Raw genomic sequence first — 23902 nt, forward strand, 5'->3', positions numbered from 1 at the left:
CATATTATTAATACCTTTCATAGTCGTTCAAATATTTAATTTAAAAATATAATATTTTTCTTATTTATTCATGTTGTCAGTATGGAAATTTTCAAATTGTACAAAAATATTTTTCAACGAGTGAGAGGTCATAACTAATGCCTAAGCCTTCTTCCTCTTACTAATGTAGTATATGTAATAAATAAACACTATAGAGACTTACCGATGTATATCAAATCTGTGGATTCCAAGAGTTGTTGGATGTCAACGTCTCTTTCTTTACCGTATTCTGTGGTCAGTCTGTCCAGTTCCAGAGACCATTCAGCTCCGTTTCCGCGGATCAATATTACATGAGGTTCGTTGTTGTTGACGTGATGGTCTGTAGCTCGGATCGCTGGTGTCGATTTGCCTTTGAATCTGTGACTTAGTTCTACGTAGCCGTTTACGACTATAAAACGAAATACGATTCATAGATAGAAATTAGATTTAATTTGATAAAACACTCAAATCTTAAACCGATTACGTATACGATTAATTTTGAATTAAAAATGATTTGCTCACTCGAGATGGCGATGTAATTGTCGACTACACCGTCGTTGTTAGGTTCTTGGCCTTGCCAGTATAAGAGACCGTTAGCCGAATCTGTAGTGAATGTCATAGATATGGAATGTTCTCTCTTGTTCCGGTCCAATAAACTGTTTTCCAACTGCAGGTAACTATTACCGCTGAAATTTGCTGTAATGTCTAATACCACCTCTGCAAAAAAATACAGTGTCAAAAATAAAAAAATAAAAATTTATCGTCTACCACAATTATTAATACACACTCTCGTTACAAGTCGGTCCCGAATGTCCAAGTGGGCAGTCACACCTGTACGAGTTAGAATCTATGTCAGTGCATATGCCGTTGTTGTAACACGGTTTCAACGTTGAACACAACTTCGCTTCGATGTCGCACTTAGGTCCACTATACAAATAAATATTCCATTTTAGTATACATCATCGGTAAAATCATAGTAATAACCTAAATCTATAGCAATCGGTTTACCTGAATCCATTTTCACATTCACATACGTATTCATAGAATTTGGGCACAGTGTGACAGTTTGCATAATTTTTGCAGTGATTATATGAACAGGCGTCTCCACGAGCGGCTACACAGTCTTCCGTGTTAGCGGAATCCACGGCAGAACTTATCATGTCCAAGTCAATTCCGGATACTTTGAGCTAGAATAGGCATATTCTTTATTAATTGGTTTTTTGGTTTAAGCATACGTGCATTGGATGTATCAAGAAGATCCGGAGTGGTATTTAAATTTATAATGTTAAATATGGTCATTTGTCGGCTACCTATTTTATTAATCACGTTTAAAAAATATGGATAAGAATTTCCAATAACATCAGTTATACTTGTTATTTTTCAATGAGTTACTAATTGTGACCCAGACAAAAAGTTGAATTATGTTATGTAATTTTTGGAATGACAGTTATAATTCATCGTTTTTAAATAAACCAAATTATAATTACCCAAATATCTAAAAAAAAAAAAAAACTATAATTCATTGAAATTTAAAGTCAATTAAATAAACTTAAATTGTTATAAAGTATCAACATATTATTGTTATTAACAAAAATTTTCCTCTAATTATTAAATTATAAATTATAATTAATTTATTGTATTTTATATTAGGAAGTGTAAACAATTATAATTAAATTGATTTGATAAGTCTCATTCACAATTTGAAAGTAGTTTTAGTTTTATTTTACTTTTAAGTTTTAATGTAGATTCATTATTATTTATAAATATTAAAAAAATAGTGAATTATGTGAATTAATAAATTATAATTAAATTTGATTCAAACTTATTAATTCGTGAATAACTTAACGCGAGTATATCCAGCGTAATAAAAATCATAATAGAAACAAAAAAAGTATAGACGTTACTTGAGTATATTATGAAAATAAAAATGTATAATGTATGGCTAAGTTGTATCTGTTGAGTTTGGACTCAATAGTTAATATTATTATACATCCTTTTAATAATTATACTATCTTATCGATTAGGGATGCACCATGCACATAATATTATATAGCAAATTATCAGATCTTCATAATCTATAAATAATTATAAAAATCAAACATCAACAAGCGTTACCATTTTAATGCATCCTTTGAAATTGGTTTCGACTTCCACGGATTTAGCGATTTTCACCTTGTAAGAATCATAACCACCCACAAACAAGTGAGTTTTCAGTTCCAATGCATGCATGTTACCGTTTTCGATGGACCTGATTGGCGTTTCTTTGTTGACTATCAATTTGCATTCCTGCGTTTCGGTGTTACGGATAATGGTTATCGTAGTCCACTCACCAATTTCCAAATTCTGTCTGCTTCGCAACATGGACGTCATACCTGAATACAATTGAAGAGTCATAACATAATTTCAATAACAGGTATAATACTTTATAGATAATCATAAAATAATAATGATATGACTAAAGTTTGAGATCAATGCAATAAAAAAAAATATTTAGAGTATAGTTTTACAATATTATTTTTTTTTTGAAAACTCAATTATATGTATTAATGTTTTAAAATTTTTATTGAATCAGAATCTTCAAATTAACTTTGCGAAAAAATAAGATAATCTCATTAAATCCCTAGCTCTGCAAAATTATTAACTTATAACATACCGGCTACTGTGTAACGGAATTCCACTTGTCTGTTCTTTAACGTTACTGACATAAATTGACCGATTCCTTGGTGGTTTTGAGCGGCGTATAGAATAACACCGTCTGTTAAAGACGCCGGATTTATTTTTAAGGATATTGTTAGTCTGAAATAGGCGAAAACAATAAGATTAAAAAATTCATCAAATGCTAAAGAGAACAATATATATAATCCATTAAATTATTATTTAGGTAAGAGAGTAATATTTTTAATACTTCTGTTGCGAAGTTGGTGCCGGATACGCTAGATAAGATTTGCCCGAAAAATACGGTTCGATTACTTCAACTGTACGTTCACATCTTTTTCCGATCGTGCCGATTTTACATTTACATTCTATTTCATCATGACCGTTCAAACATTCACCATGCCCACATATGCCTTTAACAATTGGAACAATATTATAATAGTAAAACGAGATAATTGTTGATTGACAAATCTAATTTGGTAAGCGATTTTGGATATTATTTTAAGATCAAAAAATCCTCAGACTTACCCGGCGTACACACTTCACTTATCTTGTCACAATACTCGCCGCTGTAACCAGGTTGACATATACATGTGTACCCTTGGCTGGTTTGGGCCTCTTGGCAAATACCTTGATTCAAACACTGATTGTTGGAACAAACATCGCACGTGCCCAAACCTTGTTTATCAACCGAGTCCTTCATCAAGTTATATGTACGGCTTTCCGATTTAAAACCGCTGACACAACCTGTATGAAACCACGTATTCAACGATATAATATTATTATTACAACTATGCTAGTGACGTAGTAAGTAAGATTACATTTTTTTTTAAATAATTTGTTTATAGTATATATTATGATGATTATGTGATGAAATAAATGTGTATACATAATTAAGTTTTTGATTCGACTTAAAAAAAAATAAGGATTGAATATTTCAATTTTTTTTCAATTAATAGATATTGATATATTACTCATACAAGGAGGTTTATTTAAAATTTAAGTTTTAATTTGGAGCTAAAGGATGTATACCACTGCGGGTTTCTACTTTTTAATCGTTATATAAACTAACCAATGAATCCGGTTTGGAAACCTGCGTCTTTATGTATTGATCCAAAGTCGGGTACTCCACCAATGTATAAAAGTTGGGACAGATCCATTCCTTGGAAGGTGCCTGGACTAACTCCACGGTACGGACCGCGGCCATCAATATACATAGTACCGTGTTTTTTAACCCTTTCAAGTTTAGCAATATGCCATTCATTCAATGTCACTGGTTCGGTCGCTTTTATGATAGCAGCCCCAGATCCGACGTCAAAACGGAATTCAGGAACACCGTCTTGAAGTCCGAACGAGAAAAAGTCACCTGATCCACCAGATTTTTGACCATTGTATAATATTAAACCTTCAAAAATAATACAATAAGCATTGAATTTAAAAATACGTTATTTTAAATAATTCAATAATAACGTACCATTATTCATTTCGGGTTTGAAGTGAATTTCAATGTTTAATTCTAAATAAGTATTGAGGAGGGTCGGGAACGCTAGGTAGCTGTCGGTACCACGGAACGAGGGTACAATTCCGGTAACAACAAGCACTGTTGGAATATCCATTCTTACTATTTCGTTCGAAGCTGTACACAAATACAGTCCCGCGCTCTTTTCAGTAACATTGTATAACGTTAAGTTTCTCTAAAAATATTGATACAATTAATGGAAGCTTAACATGTATTTTATACATTAAGTCTTACACGATCGTATATAGGTTCCATTTGAGGTCCGAATTTGGCCCAGGAATATTCAACTGGTAATGATAGATCGGTGTTACATTCGACTACAACAGATTTTCCATATGGTGCGTATTTGGTACTCACTGATGGTAAAGCCGCATCAGACGGAGTTGCTATATAAGTGAAAAATACAATTAAAATATAATAATTCTTATTAAATGAACTTAATGTTATGAAATACTTACGAAAATCATAATAGGTAAAGCAATTCCAAAGAGCGTTATTGTATAAGTACACAGTAAGACATTTTCTAATTAATACAAAGAAATTATAACTTACGTGTAACGATTAACTCGTAATCTTCAGTAATGATGTTATTATTTTTATCTCGTTTCGTACACCTATAAGTTCCGCTGTTCTCTGGTTCCACGTTATTAAACCTGTCGTAGTTAATGCGACATTGATAAACATTTTATTAAATTTAAATCATTAATAAAATATTTGTGTATACTAGGAAATAACGCACTTGATAAAGGATCCTAGATTTTCAACATTATTTTCCATATCATCATTTACTTTGGCCCACGAAATTTCGCTGTATTCACTAGAGCTTGTATCAGAGGTCCAAATACACTCAAGTTCTAATACGTCACCAATGTAAACCGTTCCTTGACTAGGCTTAATATAAAGACCAGAGTTTCGACCTTTACATAATATATACACAAGGTTACAATTGATCGTTTAAAATATTAAAATACAATTAATTAAAATACTATTAATTAAGATAATTTATAACATGTATAAATATCTTTTACAGTATTACCTGAGTTAGGTTGCAATAATATATGAATCTATATAATGATTAATGATTTATGTACAAGTTAGGTTAAGTATAGTGCTTTCTTGATGAGCTTAATATATTTAAACAAAAATAACAACTTTATTCATAAGCATTTGAGTATATGTGAATTTATTTAACGAAAAAGTGAATAGCACCTGTGTGTTAATTGGTGAATTTTTAATAATCAAGAAAGCAAAGAGTGTATATATGTTAATTATGAAAAAAACACAGGGACAAACCAATTCTATTTTTCTTCTCCAAACACGATACTTCTTCGTCCGAACCGTCGGAACAGTGAGTTATGCCATCGCAATACTGTGCTAAATAAATGCATTGGCCGTCGTTACAGCGGAACTCGTCAAACAGACAAGATGCTGAAGATTAACATAGACAACCACCATCACCAAAAGCGAAAACCACAATAGAAGTTGACAAAATCGTGCAAGAAGTAATAAAATCATATAATATTAAAACTAAAATTGAGCTATAACATAAATTGGTGCATTATATGTATAATATAATATAAGAAAAGTAATTAAGTATTGCCTGTTGAGACAACACAAATAATTATAATAGTGCAGAACGTGTTACAAAGTTGATACAAGTACAGTACATTAATATACGAGTATAAAATACATAGACAATTAAGGAAATATTAATGTTTTAAAAATACAAGACATCTATAATTTTTGTATTTATAGTTCTACTTATATGTAGTATGTACACAAAGCAAAGTGTTTTAGAATAAAATGTGTAAAGCAAAGATAAATAAATTTAAAAGTGCTATAAAATATTAAAAATATGATTATTTGATTTATTCGATTTTACTCGGAATAATTCACCAAACATGTTCATCTCATTTTTGTCATTAATTATGAATTTTTTCAAATTCTAATTTTTGAAATCTTTTAAATAAACTTAAAGGTCATATTTTCTTGTGATAATCATTTAATTTTTATGATTTTTTGTAATATCTAAAAAGTGTCCTGTGGTGATATAAACTTTTTTTTTTAAATAAGAACCCTTCTTTTTCATGGTAAATTAAATATTGTATAATTTTGATTAGCCTAATTTAAAATTCAAACTAATAGTTCCTTAGTTATTTTAATTTAATGTTTATACTAAGAATAATAGTCCTTAGAATAGGATTTACAAAAAATATAAAATAAATATAATATTGAATCTAGTATTTATCATACTTGAGCTTTTTTTACAAATTATAAATGTCCAATATTTTTTAAACCCATTATCATGGACATATTATCTTCAATACACAATATTAAACAGCTTAAAAACTACTTATTCGAATTTTTATGCCGATACATCAAAATTTTCAGAAAAACTATACTGCTATAGAATAGTAAAGAGGGTTCAAAAAAAAAAAAAAAAAAATAAATAAATAAAAGTTTGTATCTCTACAGTCTTTATGATACATCTTAAAAACTTAAATTACGAGAATTTTCAGTCATGGTATTCAAGTCTGTATATTTAAAAATTCCAAACATCAGATTTTAAACAACTGCATTATTGAACAAAAAAGGAGTAAGCATTATTGGTGAATTGTCCTGGTAATAGAAAACATGATATCATCATATAACAGATAATTTAGAATGAAAAATGATAAAATAGTAAGGTTATCAATAATTTACAAAATAATGAAGCAGTAAAGAAACAGTCACTAGGCACTATATACCATATACTAGGTACTATATACCATACCCATAAAAATTACACGCAAATAACGCATAACTAATTATTTAAAAAAAAACTAAGTAATGAAAATTGCATAAAAGCCCATAGTGAAAAGTTCACTATTACATTTAAATTTGGCCAACAGACTTAGTATGAGCATTGTTTATAAAATGCCATACAGGTAAATAGTGTTTGATTGCAAGTAGGTATGATAAAATATACTTCATATTTATAATCAATGGTATTAGTTAAACAGTTAGATAATATATTTATAATATCGAATAATATAGCATGTATACGTTATTTCTGCATTACTGTACCAATGTATAGATATATTTTATTGTAAAGTTAATAATCAATATTATAAAAGATATATTTTAAACTGTAAAGTTAAAAGAAAGTAGTTTATATAATATATTACACTTATTTAAAAAAATAACCACCACCTAACTAAACTACATAACTAAGAAAAATAGTAAAAATCTACAAAAATGCGTATTACATTAGATATCCATAATTTAAAAAAAACTACGATGACTCAAAAAATTCTAAGAATAATATGAAATAATAATAACTATACCAATACTGTTATTTAAATTAAATTTTTAACTTACGGAGAACACGGAGATCTATGTAATCAGTTGTTGAGCCGTATGGACTATCAACTTTACATAAGTAACGGTCAGTGTCATTTAAACGTAAGTTTCGTAAGCTGAGTACATTTCCGCGCAATTGACTATCGTTTGGAAGTGGCGATCGGCTACGACTCCATTTCACGACGTATTGCTATTAAAAGTGTATAAGCATTCGTATATACAGGAATCGATTCATTATTAGTTATAACTGATAGTATTACTTACTTCACTTGATCTAGGTAGCACACACCGGAGATTAGTGTTTCCACCTTCAAATACTTCTTGATTGTGATCAACAGCTTTGATGATTGGAGCAGGACGATCTCGTGAGTTATCTAAACAGTATAATTTATTAACTATATTGTATAATTCAAAATTAAACCGTTTATAAATATGTAGCTTAAATAGATTTAAAACCTAAATACTCAATCTTTTGTTTATTCTTTTACAAATTCACTTAAGTCTTACCGTTCACAATGACTTCTGCAACAGATTCAGCTTCACCAATGTTGTTTGCAGCTTTACATAAATATCTACCAGTGTCTTGTTCGGTGATACCATTGAACTACACATAAATAAATAAAGGTATAAAAAGGTATTTAAATAAACATATATATATAAATATATATATATATATATTACTCTTAAAAATCCTCCACTTGTTTGTACAGTAGGTGGTAACGAGCGACTCGACAATTTTGACCAAGTAATTGTAATAGGTTGATCTCCATCTGCAGTACACATAATTTGAGCGTTGTCACCTCGTTTAACTACTTGCCGTGTTGGGTTCAAAACAATTCTTGGAGGTTCTAAAATATGCAAGTTTATTTTGTTATTGTTTATATTATTACAATATTATATAGCATAGATAGATATGTAGAAAATTATTAAGATTATACTATTTTTTTTACCTCCAACGGTACAAAGTTGATTTTTTTCTGACAGCGTGTTAATAATTACAAAATATTATATTATTATCAAATAAGTATAAATATTTAAAACAATAATAATTTATTTCAAACATAAACTTACCAACTACTCTCAATGTGATGGATCGACTAAACACAACAGCTCCATCGGATTCGAGACCTATACAGTTGTACAGCCCTTGATCCGATTTTTGAACATTTCTTAGAATTAGCATATTATCGATAATATCATGTTCTTCTGATAATGAGAGTTGGTTACCTCTCACCCATGTTAATTTAATTCGATCTCTAATTGCAGTTGCATCTATAAATAGATGAAAAAAATTAAAATATTAAAGTCGTATGATAACTATGATGGGGATAGATATAAATGTATTTATACTTACCAGCATTACAAGTGAGGACTGCTCTAGATCCTACTAAATTCACTAATTCATCTTCGGATTTTGTATTAGGGATGACACCTCCATTTTCGTCATTTCCGGCTATATCGCCTCTAAATGGTCCAGATGTTTTATTTTCCTCTTCGTTTGTATTTATTTGTCCTTCATTTTCGCCACCAGATATTTCGTTTAAGTCGTCAGACACAATTAGTTGTATTCGGTCTTCCACAGGTCCGGCGGAATTTTGTGCTACACAGGAATAAGTACCGGAATCTGATGGTTGAGCATTGCTTATGATATATTCAACTATGTCGGTCGTCCCTGTGTTACTGTGAGATTCTCTGGAAAATACAATTTTAGTTAAAATTCGATTCAATTATAAATCATTAAATCAAATCAATCTTACTGGTAAGAAGGATAACCCTGTGTAAGCTTAGTCCATGTCACAGTAGGTGTTGGATTTCCAGTAGCATGGCAATAAAGCTTAACTTGTTTTCCAGGTAATACAGTTACAATACCAGATGGTTTTAACTTAATAACAGGAAGAGATTGGACTTCAAGAATGGCTATAGCTGATGTCATGCCAGCATTGTTTCTTGCTTCACAAACATACTCTCCTGCACTAGAAGCCTCCATACTAGTAATTCTAAGACATAATACATAAAAATGATATCAAATTAATATTATGTTTGAGATAAAATATTATGTTTTCATTTAATTTTTTACTTTATTACTCCAGGTGGAATCTCTTCTATTTGACTAGGTAAACTTTCACCATTGCGTCTGGTCCATTTGATAGTAGGAGTAGGAATTCCTCCAGTTACTCGGCATTGGAATAGTACACTACCTCCAAGGGTTACGACTTGTCTAGCACTTGGGTATAGTTCAATAGTCGGAGCTTCCCTTCCTAACCAAATATTTTAGAATATTATTGATACAAATATGTTTAATTTATTTTTATGTTTTAATGAATATTAACGTACGTTCAATATCAATAATAGAAGATGCTTGTCCTGTGCCACCTTCATTTGTAGCTTTACAAACATAAATACCACGGTCTTTAACTTGAGCTGATGGTATGCGTAGTAAAGATCCACTTATCTAAAAAAAATAAAGAAAACATGTTTAAAATAGGAATATAAATGATATAAATTATAATTTATATTTTGTTAGTTAAGAGAAATTAAAAATGTCCATATAAATAACTTCTACAATAGAAAATATTAGTTAATCCAGATTTGTTTTTACTAGTAGTGAGAAATATATTACACAAGACAGTATTTAATTCAGACAATTAAGTTTTTTTTTTTTTGGAGGGAGAGGGTACAAAAATATATTGCCTTTATTAATTTACTTATTTTAATTTACCTATAAATAATTTAATTAAATTAAATATTTTTAAGAATATTTTTATTAATGTTCTTACTATACACAATACACAATATTAGTTAAATTTAACATTAAATGTATAGTTATTTTGGTTAAATTTAATAAAAAAATATAACAAAAATTATTTTTAAAAATGGGTGTTTGCTATTGAGAGGTGTCCATTAAGAAACATTTCACTGTATGTAATATGAACATTTTATACAAACCTGAACATTTGGAGTTAAGTTTTCATTGATTTTAAACCATTGTACTTGAAGATTGGGATCAGTAGTCGACAAACATCTGAGTTCTGCGAGAGTACCTTGTGGAACTATTTGCCTATCTGGTTCGATGCGTAAGCTTGGTGGATTTCTATGTTCAACAAAAGTATAAAATTATTTTTAATTTAATATAGATTTATAATTAAAAATATTCACCTTCTTTGCACAATATTAACTGGTACTTCAACTTCTGATTCAATTGCTCCAGACCTATATGAAATTGCTGAACAGACATACATACCAGAGTTTGATGGTTTAAGACGGTAAAGAGTCAAAAGACCACCACTTTGTTCAGATCCATATGGCAATGGTTGATTTCCTGCTTTTGACCATTTCAATGTATATTGAGACTCATCTGAAATAGTACATTGAAGGCGTACAACATCACCAGGTCCTGAATATTGGGGTGGGTCTATTGTCAGCGACAATAAATCATTCGACCCATTTGTGTCATTTTGAGAAGCTATTTAAATAAAAGTAAATATATTAGTTTATGAAGTTAAATATGATAATAATGTTTTAATTTTACGTTCAATATAAATTGTGACTCTTTGTGAATCAGTTTCGCCATTTTGATTTGTTGCTCTACAGAAATAAGTGCCTTGATCGGATTGTTTTACTGCCGAGATACGGAACACACCATCCGCAGACCAATACTAATTTTAAATCAATGATTTAATGATTATACTTTTTATTTTATATGTAATTAAAAGTAACTCACAGATGGATTAAATTGTTGATCTAATCCTCTATACCATTCTAATGTAGGTGCTCCAGGAGACTGGCAAATGAATTCAGCTGGTTCGCCAACTTTGAGTCTAAGGTATTTAGGTCTGATTTCAACAGTTGGTTTAATAATATTTGTTCCACCTAAATAACAATGTTATAGTTAATACAATTATAGTTGAAAACCTAAAATTACAATATATTATATAAAATAAATGTATCAATTTTACCAATAGTATTTATATCCTGACGAAATTCTATATTGAAAGCATGGAATAAAAATGTGTATTTTTATATTTTATGCAAGAATAAATAAATAATTGTTTATTATTACCTCCAACAGCAAGTGTTTTCTTTTCACTGATGGCTGTATAACCATCAGAAGCTGTGCACACATACACTCCAGAATCTGATGTGTCAAGATTTGTAAATAGCAAATATCCTGATCCATTGTCGATTGCTCTATTTACAGGTAAACTACCACCTTCTCTTGTCCATTTTAACACAACAGGCTTAACAAATATTTACAAACATTTTTATAAATTATTTTATTTAATTATAAAGTAGGTTTATAAAAAAAAATTAATTATACCCGACTACGTCTAGATCTGGCATCACATCTAAACCTTACAGTACTACCAATTTCCACAATCTCGATTGATGGATCTGAAACTGTGATGTAAATCTCTGGCTGGCTTTGTATCGGTTTACTGGTTGTTGTTGCCTTATCTAATATTCAAAGGATAAGTTGTATGAATAAAGTTATGTATTATTATTTTTTCATTCAACAAATAAATAAATAGCTTAAGATCTTAATTATACAAATTAATAAATTTATATTAACATTCTTACCTGCTATTCTAAGTATTTTTTTATCACTGAAGGATGAATATCCATCAGTTGCTGTACAAATATAAACTCCACTATCTGAAGGTTCAATGTTAGTTATATATAAGTAACCTGATCCATTGTCTTGTGTACGATCAGATGGCAAATATCCATCTTCTTTTGACCAAGTTATATTAATTCTCTAAAAAACATTTTCGAAATATTTTATAAGTTATTTCAAGAAATTAAAAAATAAATAATATTTTACTTGTGAACGACGAGAATTAGCAGCACAGTGTAATGTTACTGTATTTCCTACTTCAATAATTTCAATTTTCGGCTCAGTAATTTGAATATAAATTTCTGGCTGTGGTAGAGGTGGTGGTGGTGTTTTGGTTTGGGTTGTTAGTCTATTGTCAACTAAAAAATAAATGTATAAAAATGTTTTAATTGTAAATTATGTAAAACAAATTTTTTTTTTTTTAATGCAAGCCCTGAATTAGGTATATTTTTATAAACAATTTTAAGTATTTAATAATTTATTACTTTTTTTTCCTACTTTTACTCATTTTGCAAAATTATCTGGGACATAATGTAAGTATATTTTTATAACTTATCTAAGTAACATGTATGCATTATTATTTCTATTGATATTGCTACTGTAACTAAATGTAACATTTATTATGGATGTTATTAACATATTGATTGGTATCAGCTATAGTATAATTTTAGATAATTGTTTAAACTATTTAAATTAACAAGCTACAAATAAAAGTTCTAAAATAAAATAATATAGTATTTTATGCGTGCAAAAAAATTTAGTGATTCAGTAATCTAAAAAAAATGATTAAGTTAACAATTTTGTTAATGAAAAATATACTTTCATTAAATAATATATTTTACCTAAAGTGTTGCATGAAGATCCAGTGTATCCAGGGAGACAATTACAAGTGACTTTTAAGTCTGAGCCTAAAGAACAGCTTTCTTCATTAGCATTACATGGGCATCTTGTGCATTGGTCATTGGCGTTCTTGTAATATCCAACACTACATATCTAATTTGAAAATTAATTTTATTGTTTAAAATATATTTGTAATGAAGAATACTATTTATTTTATGAAAATTATACTACATACTTCACATGATGTTCCTCGGTGACCAACTGGACATCTACAAATTTCAACACTGGTTGATCGTACGCCACCAGTCTCTGATTCAATAGCTGTATCTAAACTCACATCACTGAGGTATGTTCTATTAGTCTGAGAGGCATGTATTGCACGAATTAAGATAGCTTCAATAGACGAAAGTACTTTCATAAATTCAGCTCTTGATGCAGGTTGTGGTCCTGAGGAGATTAATCGACGCCAACCTTTTTCTACTAAATGAGTATTTAGTACCTATAAAAAAAAAAAAAAAAAAATACAAAAATACACTTATAAAAATTTAAAAATTAATATATACAGTTGATTCGCCTGGCAGAATTTTTTTATCATTTGACTTAAATAACCATATTCCACTTCCAACGAGTATGATGTCTGTGTCGTCACGTATTGTGGATCCTGGAAAAGCGGTGTAGCGTTGAGTCCAGTTGAGGAAACCTCCATAGGAAGTAATCTAAATAAATATAGAGTTTATATAATTATGCTTTAATTATGTTTATAATGTATTTACTATTTAATATATATATTTATATATAGAGAGAGAGAGTGGGTCATAAGATATACATCAGTTTTGAAGGGCTATAGAATAAAACTATTTCACTTACAGAAATTTACATAAACATAATATGATACCTACCTTATTTCCTGTAAAAGTAGATGGTAATGACCAAAATAATTGTTCACCACGATTAGGCGTATAGTCATAGCCAATTTCGTTTCTAGATACGTCAGTTAAAAAACCAGATTTAATGAACCTGTTTCTAGTACTGATAAAATAAATTTTTTTAATTAGTTTAAATTCTAAATATTAACTGTACATAAATAAATTGTAACAAATACCTATCAGTTAAAGTAAAACCATGACTTTGCCCAAATAATTGCATTGGAATTTGAGTAACAAATAAATTGGAAGGATAACAGTTTTGAGAAACTCCAGAACAGAAACACTCCAAACATCCTTCTACATGATTTTCTGACAAATCAAATGTACCAGGTCTACATCGGTCACAACGAGGTCCTTCTACATTGGTCTATAAATGTTGATTATTTATGCATATTCTATCAATTTATTTATTATTATTATATATTTTGTTATACTTTGCAAACACATCTATTTTCTTGACAAGGTAATAAAGTGCCTCGAGAATCACAATTGCAGACTGGAATAATTACTTCACTAGCTTCACATGGTATGCCTTTTACTGGATTACCAGTATAACCTGGCAAACATTCATTACATGTATCTCCCGTTGTATGATTTTGACAGTTCTATAAGTTAAGAATTTATATAGTATACATCATAGTTAATAATTTGTAATATTGAGCAATATCTTACAACACAAATTCCAGAGTCAGGATCACAATGATTTGAGTGACCATTACATGTACATGGTTCACATATTTCTAAATAGAGACCTTGACCATTTCTCGTGTAACCAACAGCACAATCTTCACATGATAAACCTTTGTATCCTTCTGGACACAAACATTCTTCTACTTCAACAGCTCTATTTTTACCAGTATTGAATGAATCAGTGATTTCAAGCGTAACTGACTGTATCCTATGATGGGAAATAATAATTATCAATAATATCATATCAAGCAGCATAATTATTACTAATGTATGGTCATTATAAATATACATACGCTGCTTCTTTAGTGCCAGTTGTGTAAGTTGCTTTAATTAATATGAATTTCAAACCAGCTAAAGCCATTAATAAATGTTCACGATCTGCAACCTGACCATCTGGCCGTTGCCAATTCTGTTCTAATAGCTTAACTGAAGTGGTTTTTAAAGTATTTGGTTCTACATTTTCTCGACTATAATGTAATAATCGGATTTTGTTTTCCTGAAATTTTAGAACAAATAATGACAACAGAAATGTTTAAGTTTGCAATTTTTAATTGAATATTTACACTTATGAGTTCAATATCTGGTGCACTATTTTTGGAAGATTGACCACCTGGAACTGGAACATGTCTTAAGATGTAACTCAGAGAACCACCGTATGAAGTTATTTTATTTCCCAAAAAACGTGGAGGTAATTGCCAATAATACACCTAATAATAAAATAATATAGTGTGCAAAAAATATTTTTCCAGTAACTACATTATTTAATAGTGATTATTTATACTTCTTGACTGCCTGGAGGAAAGTCTGAGTAAACAAGTTCTCTGGTATTTGAATCCACTACTAAATTTGGTAACGGAACAAAATTTTTACGCTGAATTAATTTGATGTCTTGGTTGGTCCTTGCGAATGTTACATGCACCTATAAGATATATGTTTGTATAAATAGTGAAAAATTTTATAGTCCAAATAACATTTACTTCTTGTCTGTACAGCCTAGAACTGGTACATTGATTGGATACACCCATACAAAAACAGCTAATACAACCAAATTGATTATCTGGTGCAATGTTGAATGTGTTAGCCTTACATTGGTTACATAAATCACCAGTTGTATGATCCTAATTAGAGGTTAATAAAAATTAATATGTTTATATTTAAAACTTAATTTTTTTGTTTAAATCATAAAATTGGAAAAATAATTTGTTTTAATAATTATAAATTATACTTACCACAAGTGTCAGTAAATAAGACAGCATTAGCAAATACAATTTGGCAAAATTATTAAATTATTCCAAAAATATGAAATGTATTAAGACTTACCTTGCAGATACATTTTCCAGTATTCTCATCAGGGAATGGTGATATGGATCCAGCTACATCACATATACCTGAAAATTTAATACATTATAAAGTGTGTATACTGCAGTACATTTACTCTTAATGATAACTTTAGTTTTAATTTATTTACCTTGTTTACAATAATCTCCTGGTTGTAAAGGATTTCCTGAATATCCTAAGGCACATTGTTCGCACCTTCGTCCAACATATCCATCAACACAATTACATGTTGGTAATCCATCAGTGTCTAGATAGCAACCTTTACCAAATCTAAAAGAGATAATAAATTATAAAAAAATTAAAATAAAAATAAAAATAAAAAAATTGTAAATTACTGATTGCCAGATGATGTTAAAGGACAAGGACAATATCTACATGGTATTCCTCTTGGTGGAGATCCATACATTCCTGTAGGACAGACTTCAGTTTCTTCTTTATAACATTGTCCTAACCAGGGACCTTGTTGTCTGCGTACATATCCAGGAGCACAGCTCTATAAAAAAACATTTACTATTTAAACACATATAATAAAAATAAATAAAAACCTATATAAAATGTAAATACAAGAATTATGTCTAAATAACAAGATAAGAACATTAAGAAAGTAAATAATAATTGACTTAATTGTCATAATAAACATTTTTGAAATGAGTATTGAAATATAATGAGTAGTTAACTTAATAAATTTAATATTCTTCATATATTTAATTGTATTGATAGTACATTTGACACTTACTTCACATGATAGACCAGTATAACCTGGTGGACATTGGCATTCTTCAACAAATGCTACATGTTCATTTACACTATTTAATGTTTGTGCAGAATCCATTTTTATATGTTTTATGTTTATTTCAGACTGCTGAGGAATGTACTGACCCCTTTTAAGCAATTAATATAATATATTACATCAACATTTTATGAAAGAAATATATTAATGAGATGTATACCTGATTAAAATATTTTCTAAATTAGCTAAAACCATCATAATATCTTCCCTGGTTGCTGCTCCTTCAAAAGAATAACTAGAATTGGTGCTTCCTTTTTTCCAAAAATCAGCAAATATTTTAGCTGATACAACTGTATCTAAGCCTACTGGTACTTCTGGACCAAAATACATAAGTGTAATACCATTTCCCTAATAAAAATTATAAATAACATTCATTATTTGTTGATATATATATATATATATATAAAGTAAATAAAAAATTCCTTACAATCAAAATTATATCTGGTATGAACTGAAATGGATCTCCATTTCCCTCATACCTAACAATGTATTTTATGTATCCCCCATAAGATTTAAGTTGGTTGCCTAAATAGCTTTCTGGGAATTTGAAATATGGATATATGTCTTCAAATTGCCTTGAAGCATTATTGACTGTAAAAACTTGTAAAGCTTCATTTCCATTAACATTTATTTGATGAGCACTAGAACTTGCTGATTGTAGTTCTATTACAAATGTTGTAGGATCAATATGAACATTAGTTATTCTAAGTTGATATAGTGATGGTATATTCTAAAACAACAAAATATTAGATTAGATTAACTCAAATAAACACAAAGCAAGCTTTTCAAACCTGAATCTTAAAGAGTTTGGAATTTCTACAATTACTCGAGATTCCAAAACAAAAGCAGTTGATACAATCATTTTGAGATAAAGCTACATCATTAAATGTTCCTTTAGGGCATGAAGTTGATTGAATTACATTCGGTGGTTTTACAACTAATATTGTGTCTGGTACTGCTATTTCGGATCCATGTATGTTGATACCTTCACAACTGTATGCACCTTGATCAGCTTCCTAAAATCCATAAAATAAATGAATATTGGTCCAAGCTAAGCATAAGACGTAAGTTTATGAATAAATTTGTTTCACAATATAATAATTATACCTGAATATTAGGACAAGTGAGTGTGCCAAATCCATTGACACTAGTCATTTCACATTTTGTCGGTACATGACCCCAGTTCAATCGCCATGATATTTCTGGGGTTGGTACACCAACAGCTTTGCAAGTTGTTATGAACACTTCACCAATTTCAAGTGTTATCAAAGGAGGTGGTGTAGTTTGAAATTGAACAGGAACTAAATTTAAATTTAAAAAACATTAAATTAAAGTAGTTATTACAGTTATATATATATATTATTCTACTTACGACAACCAATTTCATCACTTCCATCTGAACAATCACTTTGAGAATCGCATTGAAAAGATTTTGGAATGCACTCTTTATTTCTACACTCAAATTCACTATATAAACAGCGAGAATCTAATAAAATAAAATAAAAAAATTAGTAAAATAATATTTTACTTTTCGTGGAATACCTATATATTATAGTTTATAATATTCCAATATGTACTGACGTCTAGTACAAACATGCCAAGTTATAGCGGTTTATTTTATATAAAAAGAAAAGAAATATATTTATATTTATTACACACCCGACAATTTTTGTTCACAGTTTTGTTCATCAAAATTATCTCCACAATCGTCTTGACCATCACACACCCAAGTTTTAAGTATACATTTTTTATTACTACAACGAAACTCGTTAGGTTGACATCCAAACATATCTAAAAATGATAATAATTTAAAAAAAAAAATCTAATTATAGATATGTGAATTTTTAATGAAGTGTTTAATTAAATATAAACATACTGCAACGGGTTTCATCTGATCCATCTGAACAATCTATTTGACCATCACAAACTTTTGTTTTTAATATACATTGTTTATTTGAACACGTAGCTTCATTCAAACCACAAGTTTCTAATGGCCGAACAGTTACATCGATCCCTAAAATATAAATCAAAAATATTATATTAAATATTATAGCAATTAAAATATATATTAGTAAAATAATAATTTTTAAATAGATAGGTATACAAATGTCATTAAATGTACATTAAAAATATAATTATTAATTAATAACATGCCATTTATATGTGAGAGTATTTACACTTTACACCATAGATAATCTAAATAGGTATTAAAAATTACCTAATTGGTAAATTCAATAAATACAATATTTGTACTTTATTTTATAAATACACATATACATTTTTTTTTAAATCCAAATTCCGGTACCTACTAAAAAATTTTAAAATTTACTTACATTTAAATCAAATACAAAGGTCAGCAAAGTAAAAAATAAATTTTATTATAATACATATAATAAACCAATTTCTTTGTTATAAATTTCAGCTCAATTATGTACATACCTGAGTAGCGATTAAAATTAAAATATCTTGTTGCAGGTAAACCAAATTTCCATTTATTATTTATAATTGGTATTATATGTTTGTGTTTCCGTGCTGCTTGTGTTATAATTTTTTTTTTTTTATAATCTAAGTGTAAAATGTATAATGTTTAGATATTTTACTTACATGGTTCAACTTTTAAGAAGACAGATACTCGGGATCCAGGGTCAGAAGCTGAGAAACCGATTGCCTCGCATACGTACGTGCCACTGTGTTCAACCTATATTATACATTCAAAATTATTTTTAACATGTTAGCATTTTAAGTGATGAATAATATTAAATAAATATAAATTTACCTTAATATTAGGCATTTCAAGTCGTCCTCCGATGTCTCTAGACCCATAAGGTAAATGTAGTCCGTTGCCTCGAGACCATCTAACAGGTGCTCTCAGAGGACCTTCGTCTCTGCATTGAAATACTACTTCTCTGTCTACGCAACGAATAGAAATATAATTTTACAACAATTTAAATATTATAAATATTTTAAATAAAAAAAAACCCAAACCAAAAATGACATACGAGCAACATGCAAAACTAAATAAATACTTATAAACACTAATAATAGTAGTTATATAATTATATTATTAAAATACACAATACATAAAATAAAATAGGCAATTATAATAAAATACCTATAAATAATTAAGTATTTAAATTTTAATATTGTTATTCAAAAATTACTTTCAGATAGTGTTAATAATTAATCCATCAGTATCCAAAAATCCCAAATTAGGGTAATCAGTCTATTTTTGATACATAGATTTCCGTTTTTTATGGTCCCTAGATTAATATCTAATTATATGACTAAAAGTATTAATCAAGTGTATAATTTTACTATTAGATAGTAGGTATTTTACAAAAGTAAAATAATTAGTATAGTAATTAAGTAGTATAATGGCATTTTAATCATGAAAGTATTGATAATTTGTTATCTTTTTTAGAAAGTGAAACTCTTTTGGACATATTAATTAATTGTTAGTTACCATTTTAACATTATCTAAAATCTGTTTAATTATGAATTATATATGAAAATTACAAATATTTGCATTGTATTTGTTATTCAATTATTAAGAAATAATTATTTCCAAATCATCTAAATAGAATTAAATTATTTTTGTGTTAAGATTTAATTGATCCCTTGTACCTACTCATATAATAATGATAGTAGAATTATTTTATACATCAAACAATGATAACATTACTTATAACGCGATAACTACACAGAAAATATGACAGGTATACTCAAAATTATTTATTAAACTTTATTTTTCTATTACATACATAAATGTCATCTAATAATCATTTAATTTCCTTAACTCTAAGTTTAATATTAATTACATATTTGGTATGTATATTTTTAACGTTACATTCATTGAAAATTATATAATTATTGCCGTTTTTTTTTTCAAAACATTATTCTATTAAATTTAAATCTATATTAGTTTATGATATTATATAAAAGTGTTGATAGATTTTTCAAATAATTGTCATGCAAACGATCAAAAACAATACTTTGTAATAAAAATACAAACATGTCGCAGTTTAATCATGTATATTTTATTAATGCGTTTAATGATTGTCATGCAGTATAGAAACAGTTAAATAATTTATAAATCTACATGTTTTATGATACACATTATATGAATCCCTAGCATGCATGATATTCAGCATAGTGATGCATTCGAAAAATATTCATAAATCAAACACCCGAAATATCCAATAAAATGGTCTTACCTTTAGAGTCTAGTAAGAAGAAATCAAAAATAGAGTGCATATTTGGAAATAAACAAAAATACAAAATTGCATTAATATTAATTATTAAATGATAAATTTTATAAGACTAACAATAAAAACTAATGAAAATATTATTTTTTTGAAAAAACAACCATAACAGTGAAATTAATAATAGATTATAAAATTTCCAATAATGAATACTTTATATCACTGTTTATAGTTATTATTATTAATATTATTTTTTTTTTTTTTTTAAATTTAAATTATTTATAACGTATTGTTCTTATACCTTATAATTCACTAAATTTTACCTAAAATTCAAGTTTTTAAAATAATACGATTAAATGATTTATATTTTTTTAATTTAGAATTTGTGCAAATCTAGCAATATTGTGCAATACAGCTGGTTAATACTAGTAAATATATATTAAATGCAAAATATGTTAATTGCATTCCAAAAAAAAAACCATAAAATATTTAAAATTTCATCACAGTGAACTATTAAAGTTACAGATGTTGATTATACGTGCGATTTTGTTCATTATGATTATATTAAAAAGTGTTACTTTAAAATATAAATGAATTACACTCTGAATATTTTTCAGTAGAATGTAGTATGTGCAAATATATACAATAAATAAATTTTAAATATAAATTCGTAACAAAAATGAGAGTTTTCACTTACTTTCTTTGATGGTTTGTTCATTGGGATATGTTTTTAAATTTAAGCCATCTGGAGCTCCATCTAAAAAAAATATTTTTAAATTTGAGTCAAAATATAATATATATATATATATATATATATTATTTTTAATGAGGATACATTGTGTATGTAGATAGAAGAAAAAAAACAATAAAAAAATATAAAAACATTAACAGATGGAAAAATATGATTCAAAGAATATAAAAATAATAAAAATATATTTTATAACAAACTATTTATCAAATTATAAGTAAGTAAATTTAAAATTTGAATAAAATAAATAATTAATTACATACTTGAAACTGATTATAGCTATATTTATAAGTAGTTTAATTTTAGATATATACAACTAAAAATAGTTCTATAATAACGTGATGATCCAGACCTCTAAGTTTTTAATTTTGTAAATAATGTTGAAACTTTTGAGTTATACTATTATTTAGTAGTTAGTTAATTCCCCAATTTAAGTAGTTAACTTACAGCAATTGTCTTCATCTGAATAGTCTTGACACTCGTAGTTATTGTTGCATTTCGCCGATTTCGGGACGCACTGCCGACCGTTGCGGCAAGCAAATTCGTTCCAGTTGCAGGTCACGAGCACAGAAGGATTTTGGTACTGCGGGTATAATACGGTAGTGGTAGCAATATTAGTGACATTGGGGGTCGTTATTATCGGAACTGTGGGAACTGTGGACAAAATCATTATAAAGCTAATATATACGAGTTAACAATGTATAATATTCTAATGATTATGAATAAGATGTTGATGGGGAATCATTCTCATAATTGTAACAACTAATATTTGTATACAGGTGTAATTATGAAAAATTCTCTGTATGTTTAGATATTGACTGTACATACGCAATTTATTAAATCTAAATACAATTCCTATTTTGATCAGATAGATGCAATTTCATGTCGTTTCAAAAGGAATTTATTTACTAGAGATAAACACTTGAAATGTATGTTTTCAGAATAACATATAGTATTAGTTGCATGATAAATGATATTTACTTAGGTAATGAACGTATATACGTGCAGCGAATATTAATTATTTGTGAAATTAAATTAATTGATTAGGTTAATGATGATTTAAACAACATTAAAGTTTAATGTTAATATTAAATGATACAAGAAACTGGATTATCCTTCCGGTATTAGTTTGATTTTTATTAATAGTAAGTAAGTATACTTATAAGTAATTAAAGTTTAGAATACATAAGAAATTTATATGACTTATAAAAAGACAAATATTTTGAAAAAAATAAACTTAAGTATGTTAATACAAATATTGGGGTTTTTTTAAAGTTATAAAGTTTAATTCAAATTGTATTTGTTTACGTGACTGTAAACATAAATATCGTACAAACATATATTTTGTACCTCTTTTAAAATAAAAAATATGTTCACTTGTAGGTATATTAAAAACTTTTTAAAAATATATTTTATTTTATAAAGTTTTGTTTAGTTAAGTCTATTAAGTACAAATATGGAACAAAATCTAAAATTGATTATTGTTCACGTTTCTATGAAGTTATAAAGCTTGGACTTCATAAATTTATGAGTGTTCCTACTAAAAAAATACTTTTTTCTTTATTATTAAAAAAAAAAATTATCCTTCTCATTGGTTCATGTGAGTAAATACAAAATATTATAATATTATAAAGTTAAATGGAAAGGAAAACATGTTGTTGTCTTTATACTACGCAATACTTAAATACACAGATACATATAAGCCCGACGATAAAGCCTAAAGCTCCTATCGAATTCAACCAATTTAGCAGGTTCACCCGAGTAAAACGTTGTACGCCATGATGACGGAGACGACTGACGTGCTTCGTCAGTGGATCGTACTTACCACAGTTCAATTCGTCACTTTGATCTCTACAGTCGTTAATACCATCGCAGTGATAATTGATGTTCACACAACTGCCATCGTGGCATTGGAACTCGTTGGTAAAGCACACCGTGGCGATTGTAGAAGGCAGTGAGGTGGTTGGTGATGACGCCTGATTAGTGTTTGCAGACGATAACGATGGTCTGTCTACATGATAGTAGTACACAAAAAGCCACAGAACAAAAATACAACAATATATCACATAACTACCAGAATACAAGCAAAAACAATAAAAACGAAAATGCGCTGCCCTTTAATAATGTATATATGTATAATAGTTATAAATTATAATTTATCTAGGTTATAAGTTATAACAATTATTATATTTTTACGTTTTGGAAATTCAAATTTCATT

General features: G+C 28.2%; 1 protein-coding gene across 8 annotated transcripts in view; it reads right to left on the bottom strand.

The window, feature by feature from the left end:
* The window catches only part of LOC112596242 (basement membrane-specific heparan sulfate proteoglycan core protein), a 155109-nt gene that overhangs the window by 7608 nt on the left and 123599 nt on the right, over positions 1-23902 (bottom strand). For 5 of the 8 annotated variants that reach the window (XM_025341752.1, XM_025341754.1, XM_025341750.1 and 2 more), the window contains 59 exons: positions 23509-23694; positions 22131-22337; positions 21633-21692; positions 20948-20956; positions 19510-19643; positions 19338-19431; positions 18610-18747; positions 18393-18524; positions 18106-18219; positions 17841-18034; positions 17525-17749; positions 17161-17463; positions 16894-17081; positions 16680-16824; positions 16279-16436; positions 16074-16213; positions 15926-15993; positions 15583-15723; positions 15387-15524; positions 15169-15312; positions 14899-15101; positions 14588-14813; positions 14350-14520; positions 14092-14282; positions 13889-14018; positions 13553-13705; positions 13225-13488; positions 12992-13142; positions 12357-12508; positions 12113-12290; positions 11853-11989; positions 11595-11772; positions 11256-11404; positions 11064-11190; positions 10691-10997; positions 10481-10625; positions 9869-9986; positions 9612-9792; positions 9292-9531; positions 8889-9226; positions 8606-8806; positions 8216-8382; positions 8042-8138; positions 7799-7908; positions 7553-7724; positions 5486-5620; positions 4932-5109; positions 4745-4845; positions 4427-4578; positions 4148-4367; positions 3746-4078; positions 3202-3420; positions 2924-3086; positions 2672-2814; positions 2134-2390; positions 1027-1205; positions 806-945; positions 541-735; positions 203-427 (listed from right to left, as the gene is read on the bottom strand). In XM_025341752.1, the coding sequence (XP_025197537.1) occupies positions 203-427; positions 541-735; positions 806-945; positions 1027-1205; positions 2134-2390; positions 2672-2814; positions 2924-3086; positions 3202-3420; positions 3746-4078; positions 4148-4367; positions 4427-4578; positions 4745-4845; positions 4932-5109; positions 5486-5620; positions 7553-7724; positions 7799-7908; positions 8042-8138; positions 8216-8382; positions 8606-8806; positions 8889-9226; positions 9292-9531; positions 9612-9792; positions 9869-9986; positions 10481-10625; positions 10691-10997; positions 11064-11190; positions 11256-11404; positions 11595-11772; positions 11853-11989; positions 12113-12290; positions 12357-12508; positions 12992-13142; positions 13225-13488; positions 13553-13705; positions 13889-14018; positions 14092-14282; positions 14350-14520; positions 14588-14813; positions 14899-15101; positions 15169-15312; positions 15387-15524; positions 15583-15723; positions 15926-15993; positions 16074-16213; positions 16279-16436; positions 16680-16824; positions 16894-17081; positions 17161-17463; positions 17525-17749; positions 17841-18034; positions 18106-18219; positions 18393-18524; positions 18610-18747; positions 19338-19431; positions 19510-19643; positions 20948-20956; positions 21633-21692; positions 22131-22337; positions 23509-23694 (10044 nt within the window). The remainder of the gene's footprint in view (positions 1-202; positions 428-540; positions 736-805; positions 946-1026; positions 1206-2133; positions 2391-2671; positions 2815-2923; positions 3087-3201; positions 3421-3745; positions 4079-4147; positions 4368-4426; positions 4579-4744; positions 4846-4931; positions 5110-5485; positions 5621-7552; positions 7725-7798; positions 7909-8041; positions 8139-8215; positions 8383-8605; positions 8807-8888; positions 9227-9291; positions 9532-9611; positions 9793-9868; positions 9987-10480; positions 10626-10690; positions 10998-11063; positions 11191-11255; positions 11405-11594; positions 11773-11852; positions 11990-12112; positions 12291-12356; positions 12509-12991; positions 13143-13224; positions 13489-13552; positions 13706-13888; positions 14019-14091; positions 14283-14349; positions 14521-14587; positions 14814-14898; positions 15102-15168; positions 15313-15386; positions 15525-15582; positions 15724-15925; positions 15994-16073; positions 16214-16278; positions 16437-16679; positions 16825-16893; positions 17082-17160; positions 17464-17524; positions 17750-17840; positions 18035-18105; positions 18220-18392; positions 18525-18609; positions 18748-19337; positions 19432-19509; positions 19644-20947; positions 20957-21632; positions 21693-22130; positions 22338-23508; positions 23695-23902) is intronic. The other 3 variants (XM_025341756.1, XM_025341751.1, XM_025341755.1) reach the window with 3 other exon arrangements.

Source organism: Melanaphis sacchari, unplaced genomic scaffold, assembly GCF_002803265.2.
Source record: "Melanaphis sacchari strain LSU unplaced genomic scaffold, SCAv2.0 Contig310_pilon_pilon, whole genome shotgun sequence".
NCBI classification, from domain to species: Eukaryota; Metazoa; Arthropoda; class Insecta; order Hemiptera; family Aphididae; genus Melanaphis; species Melanaphis sacchari.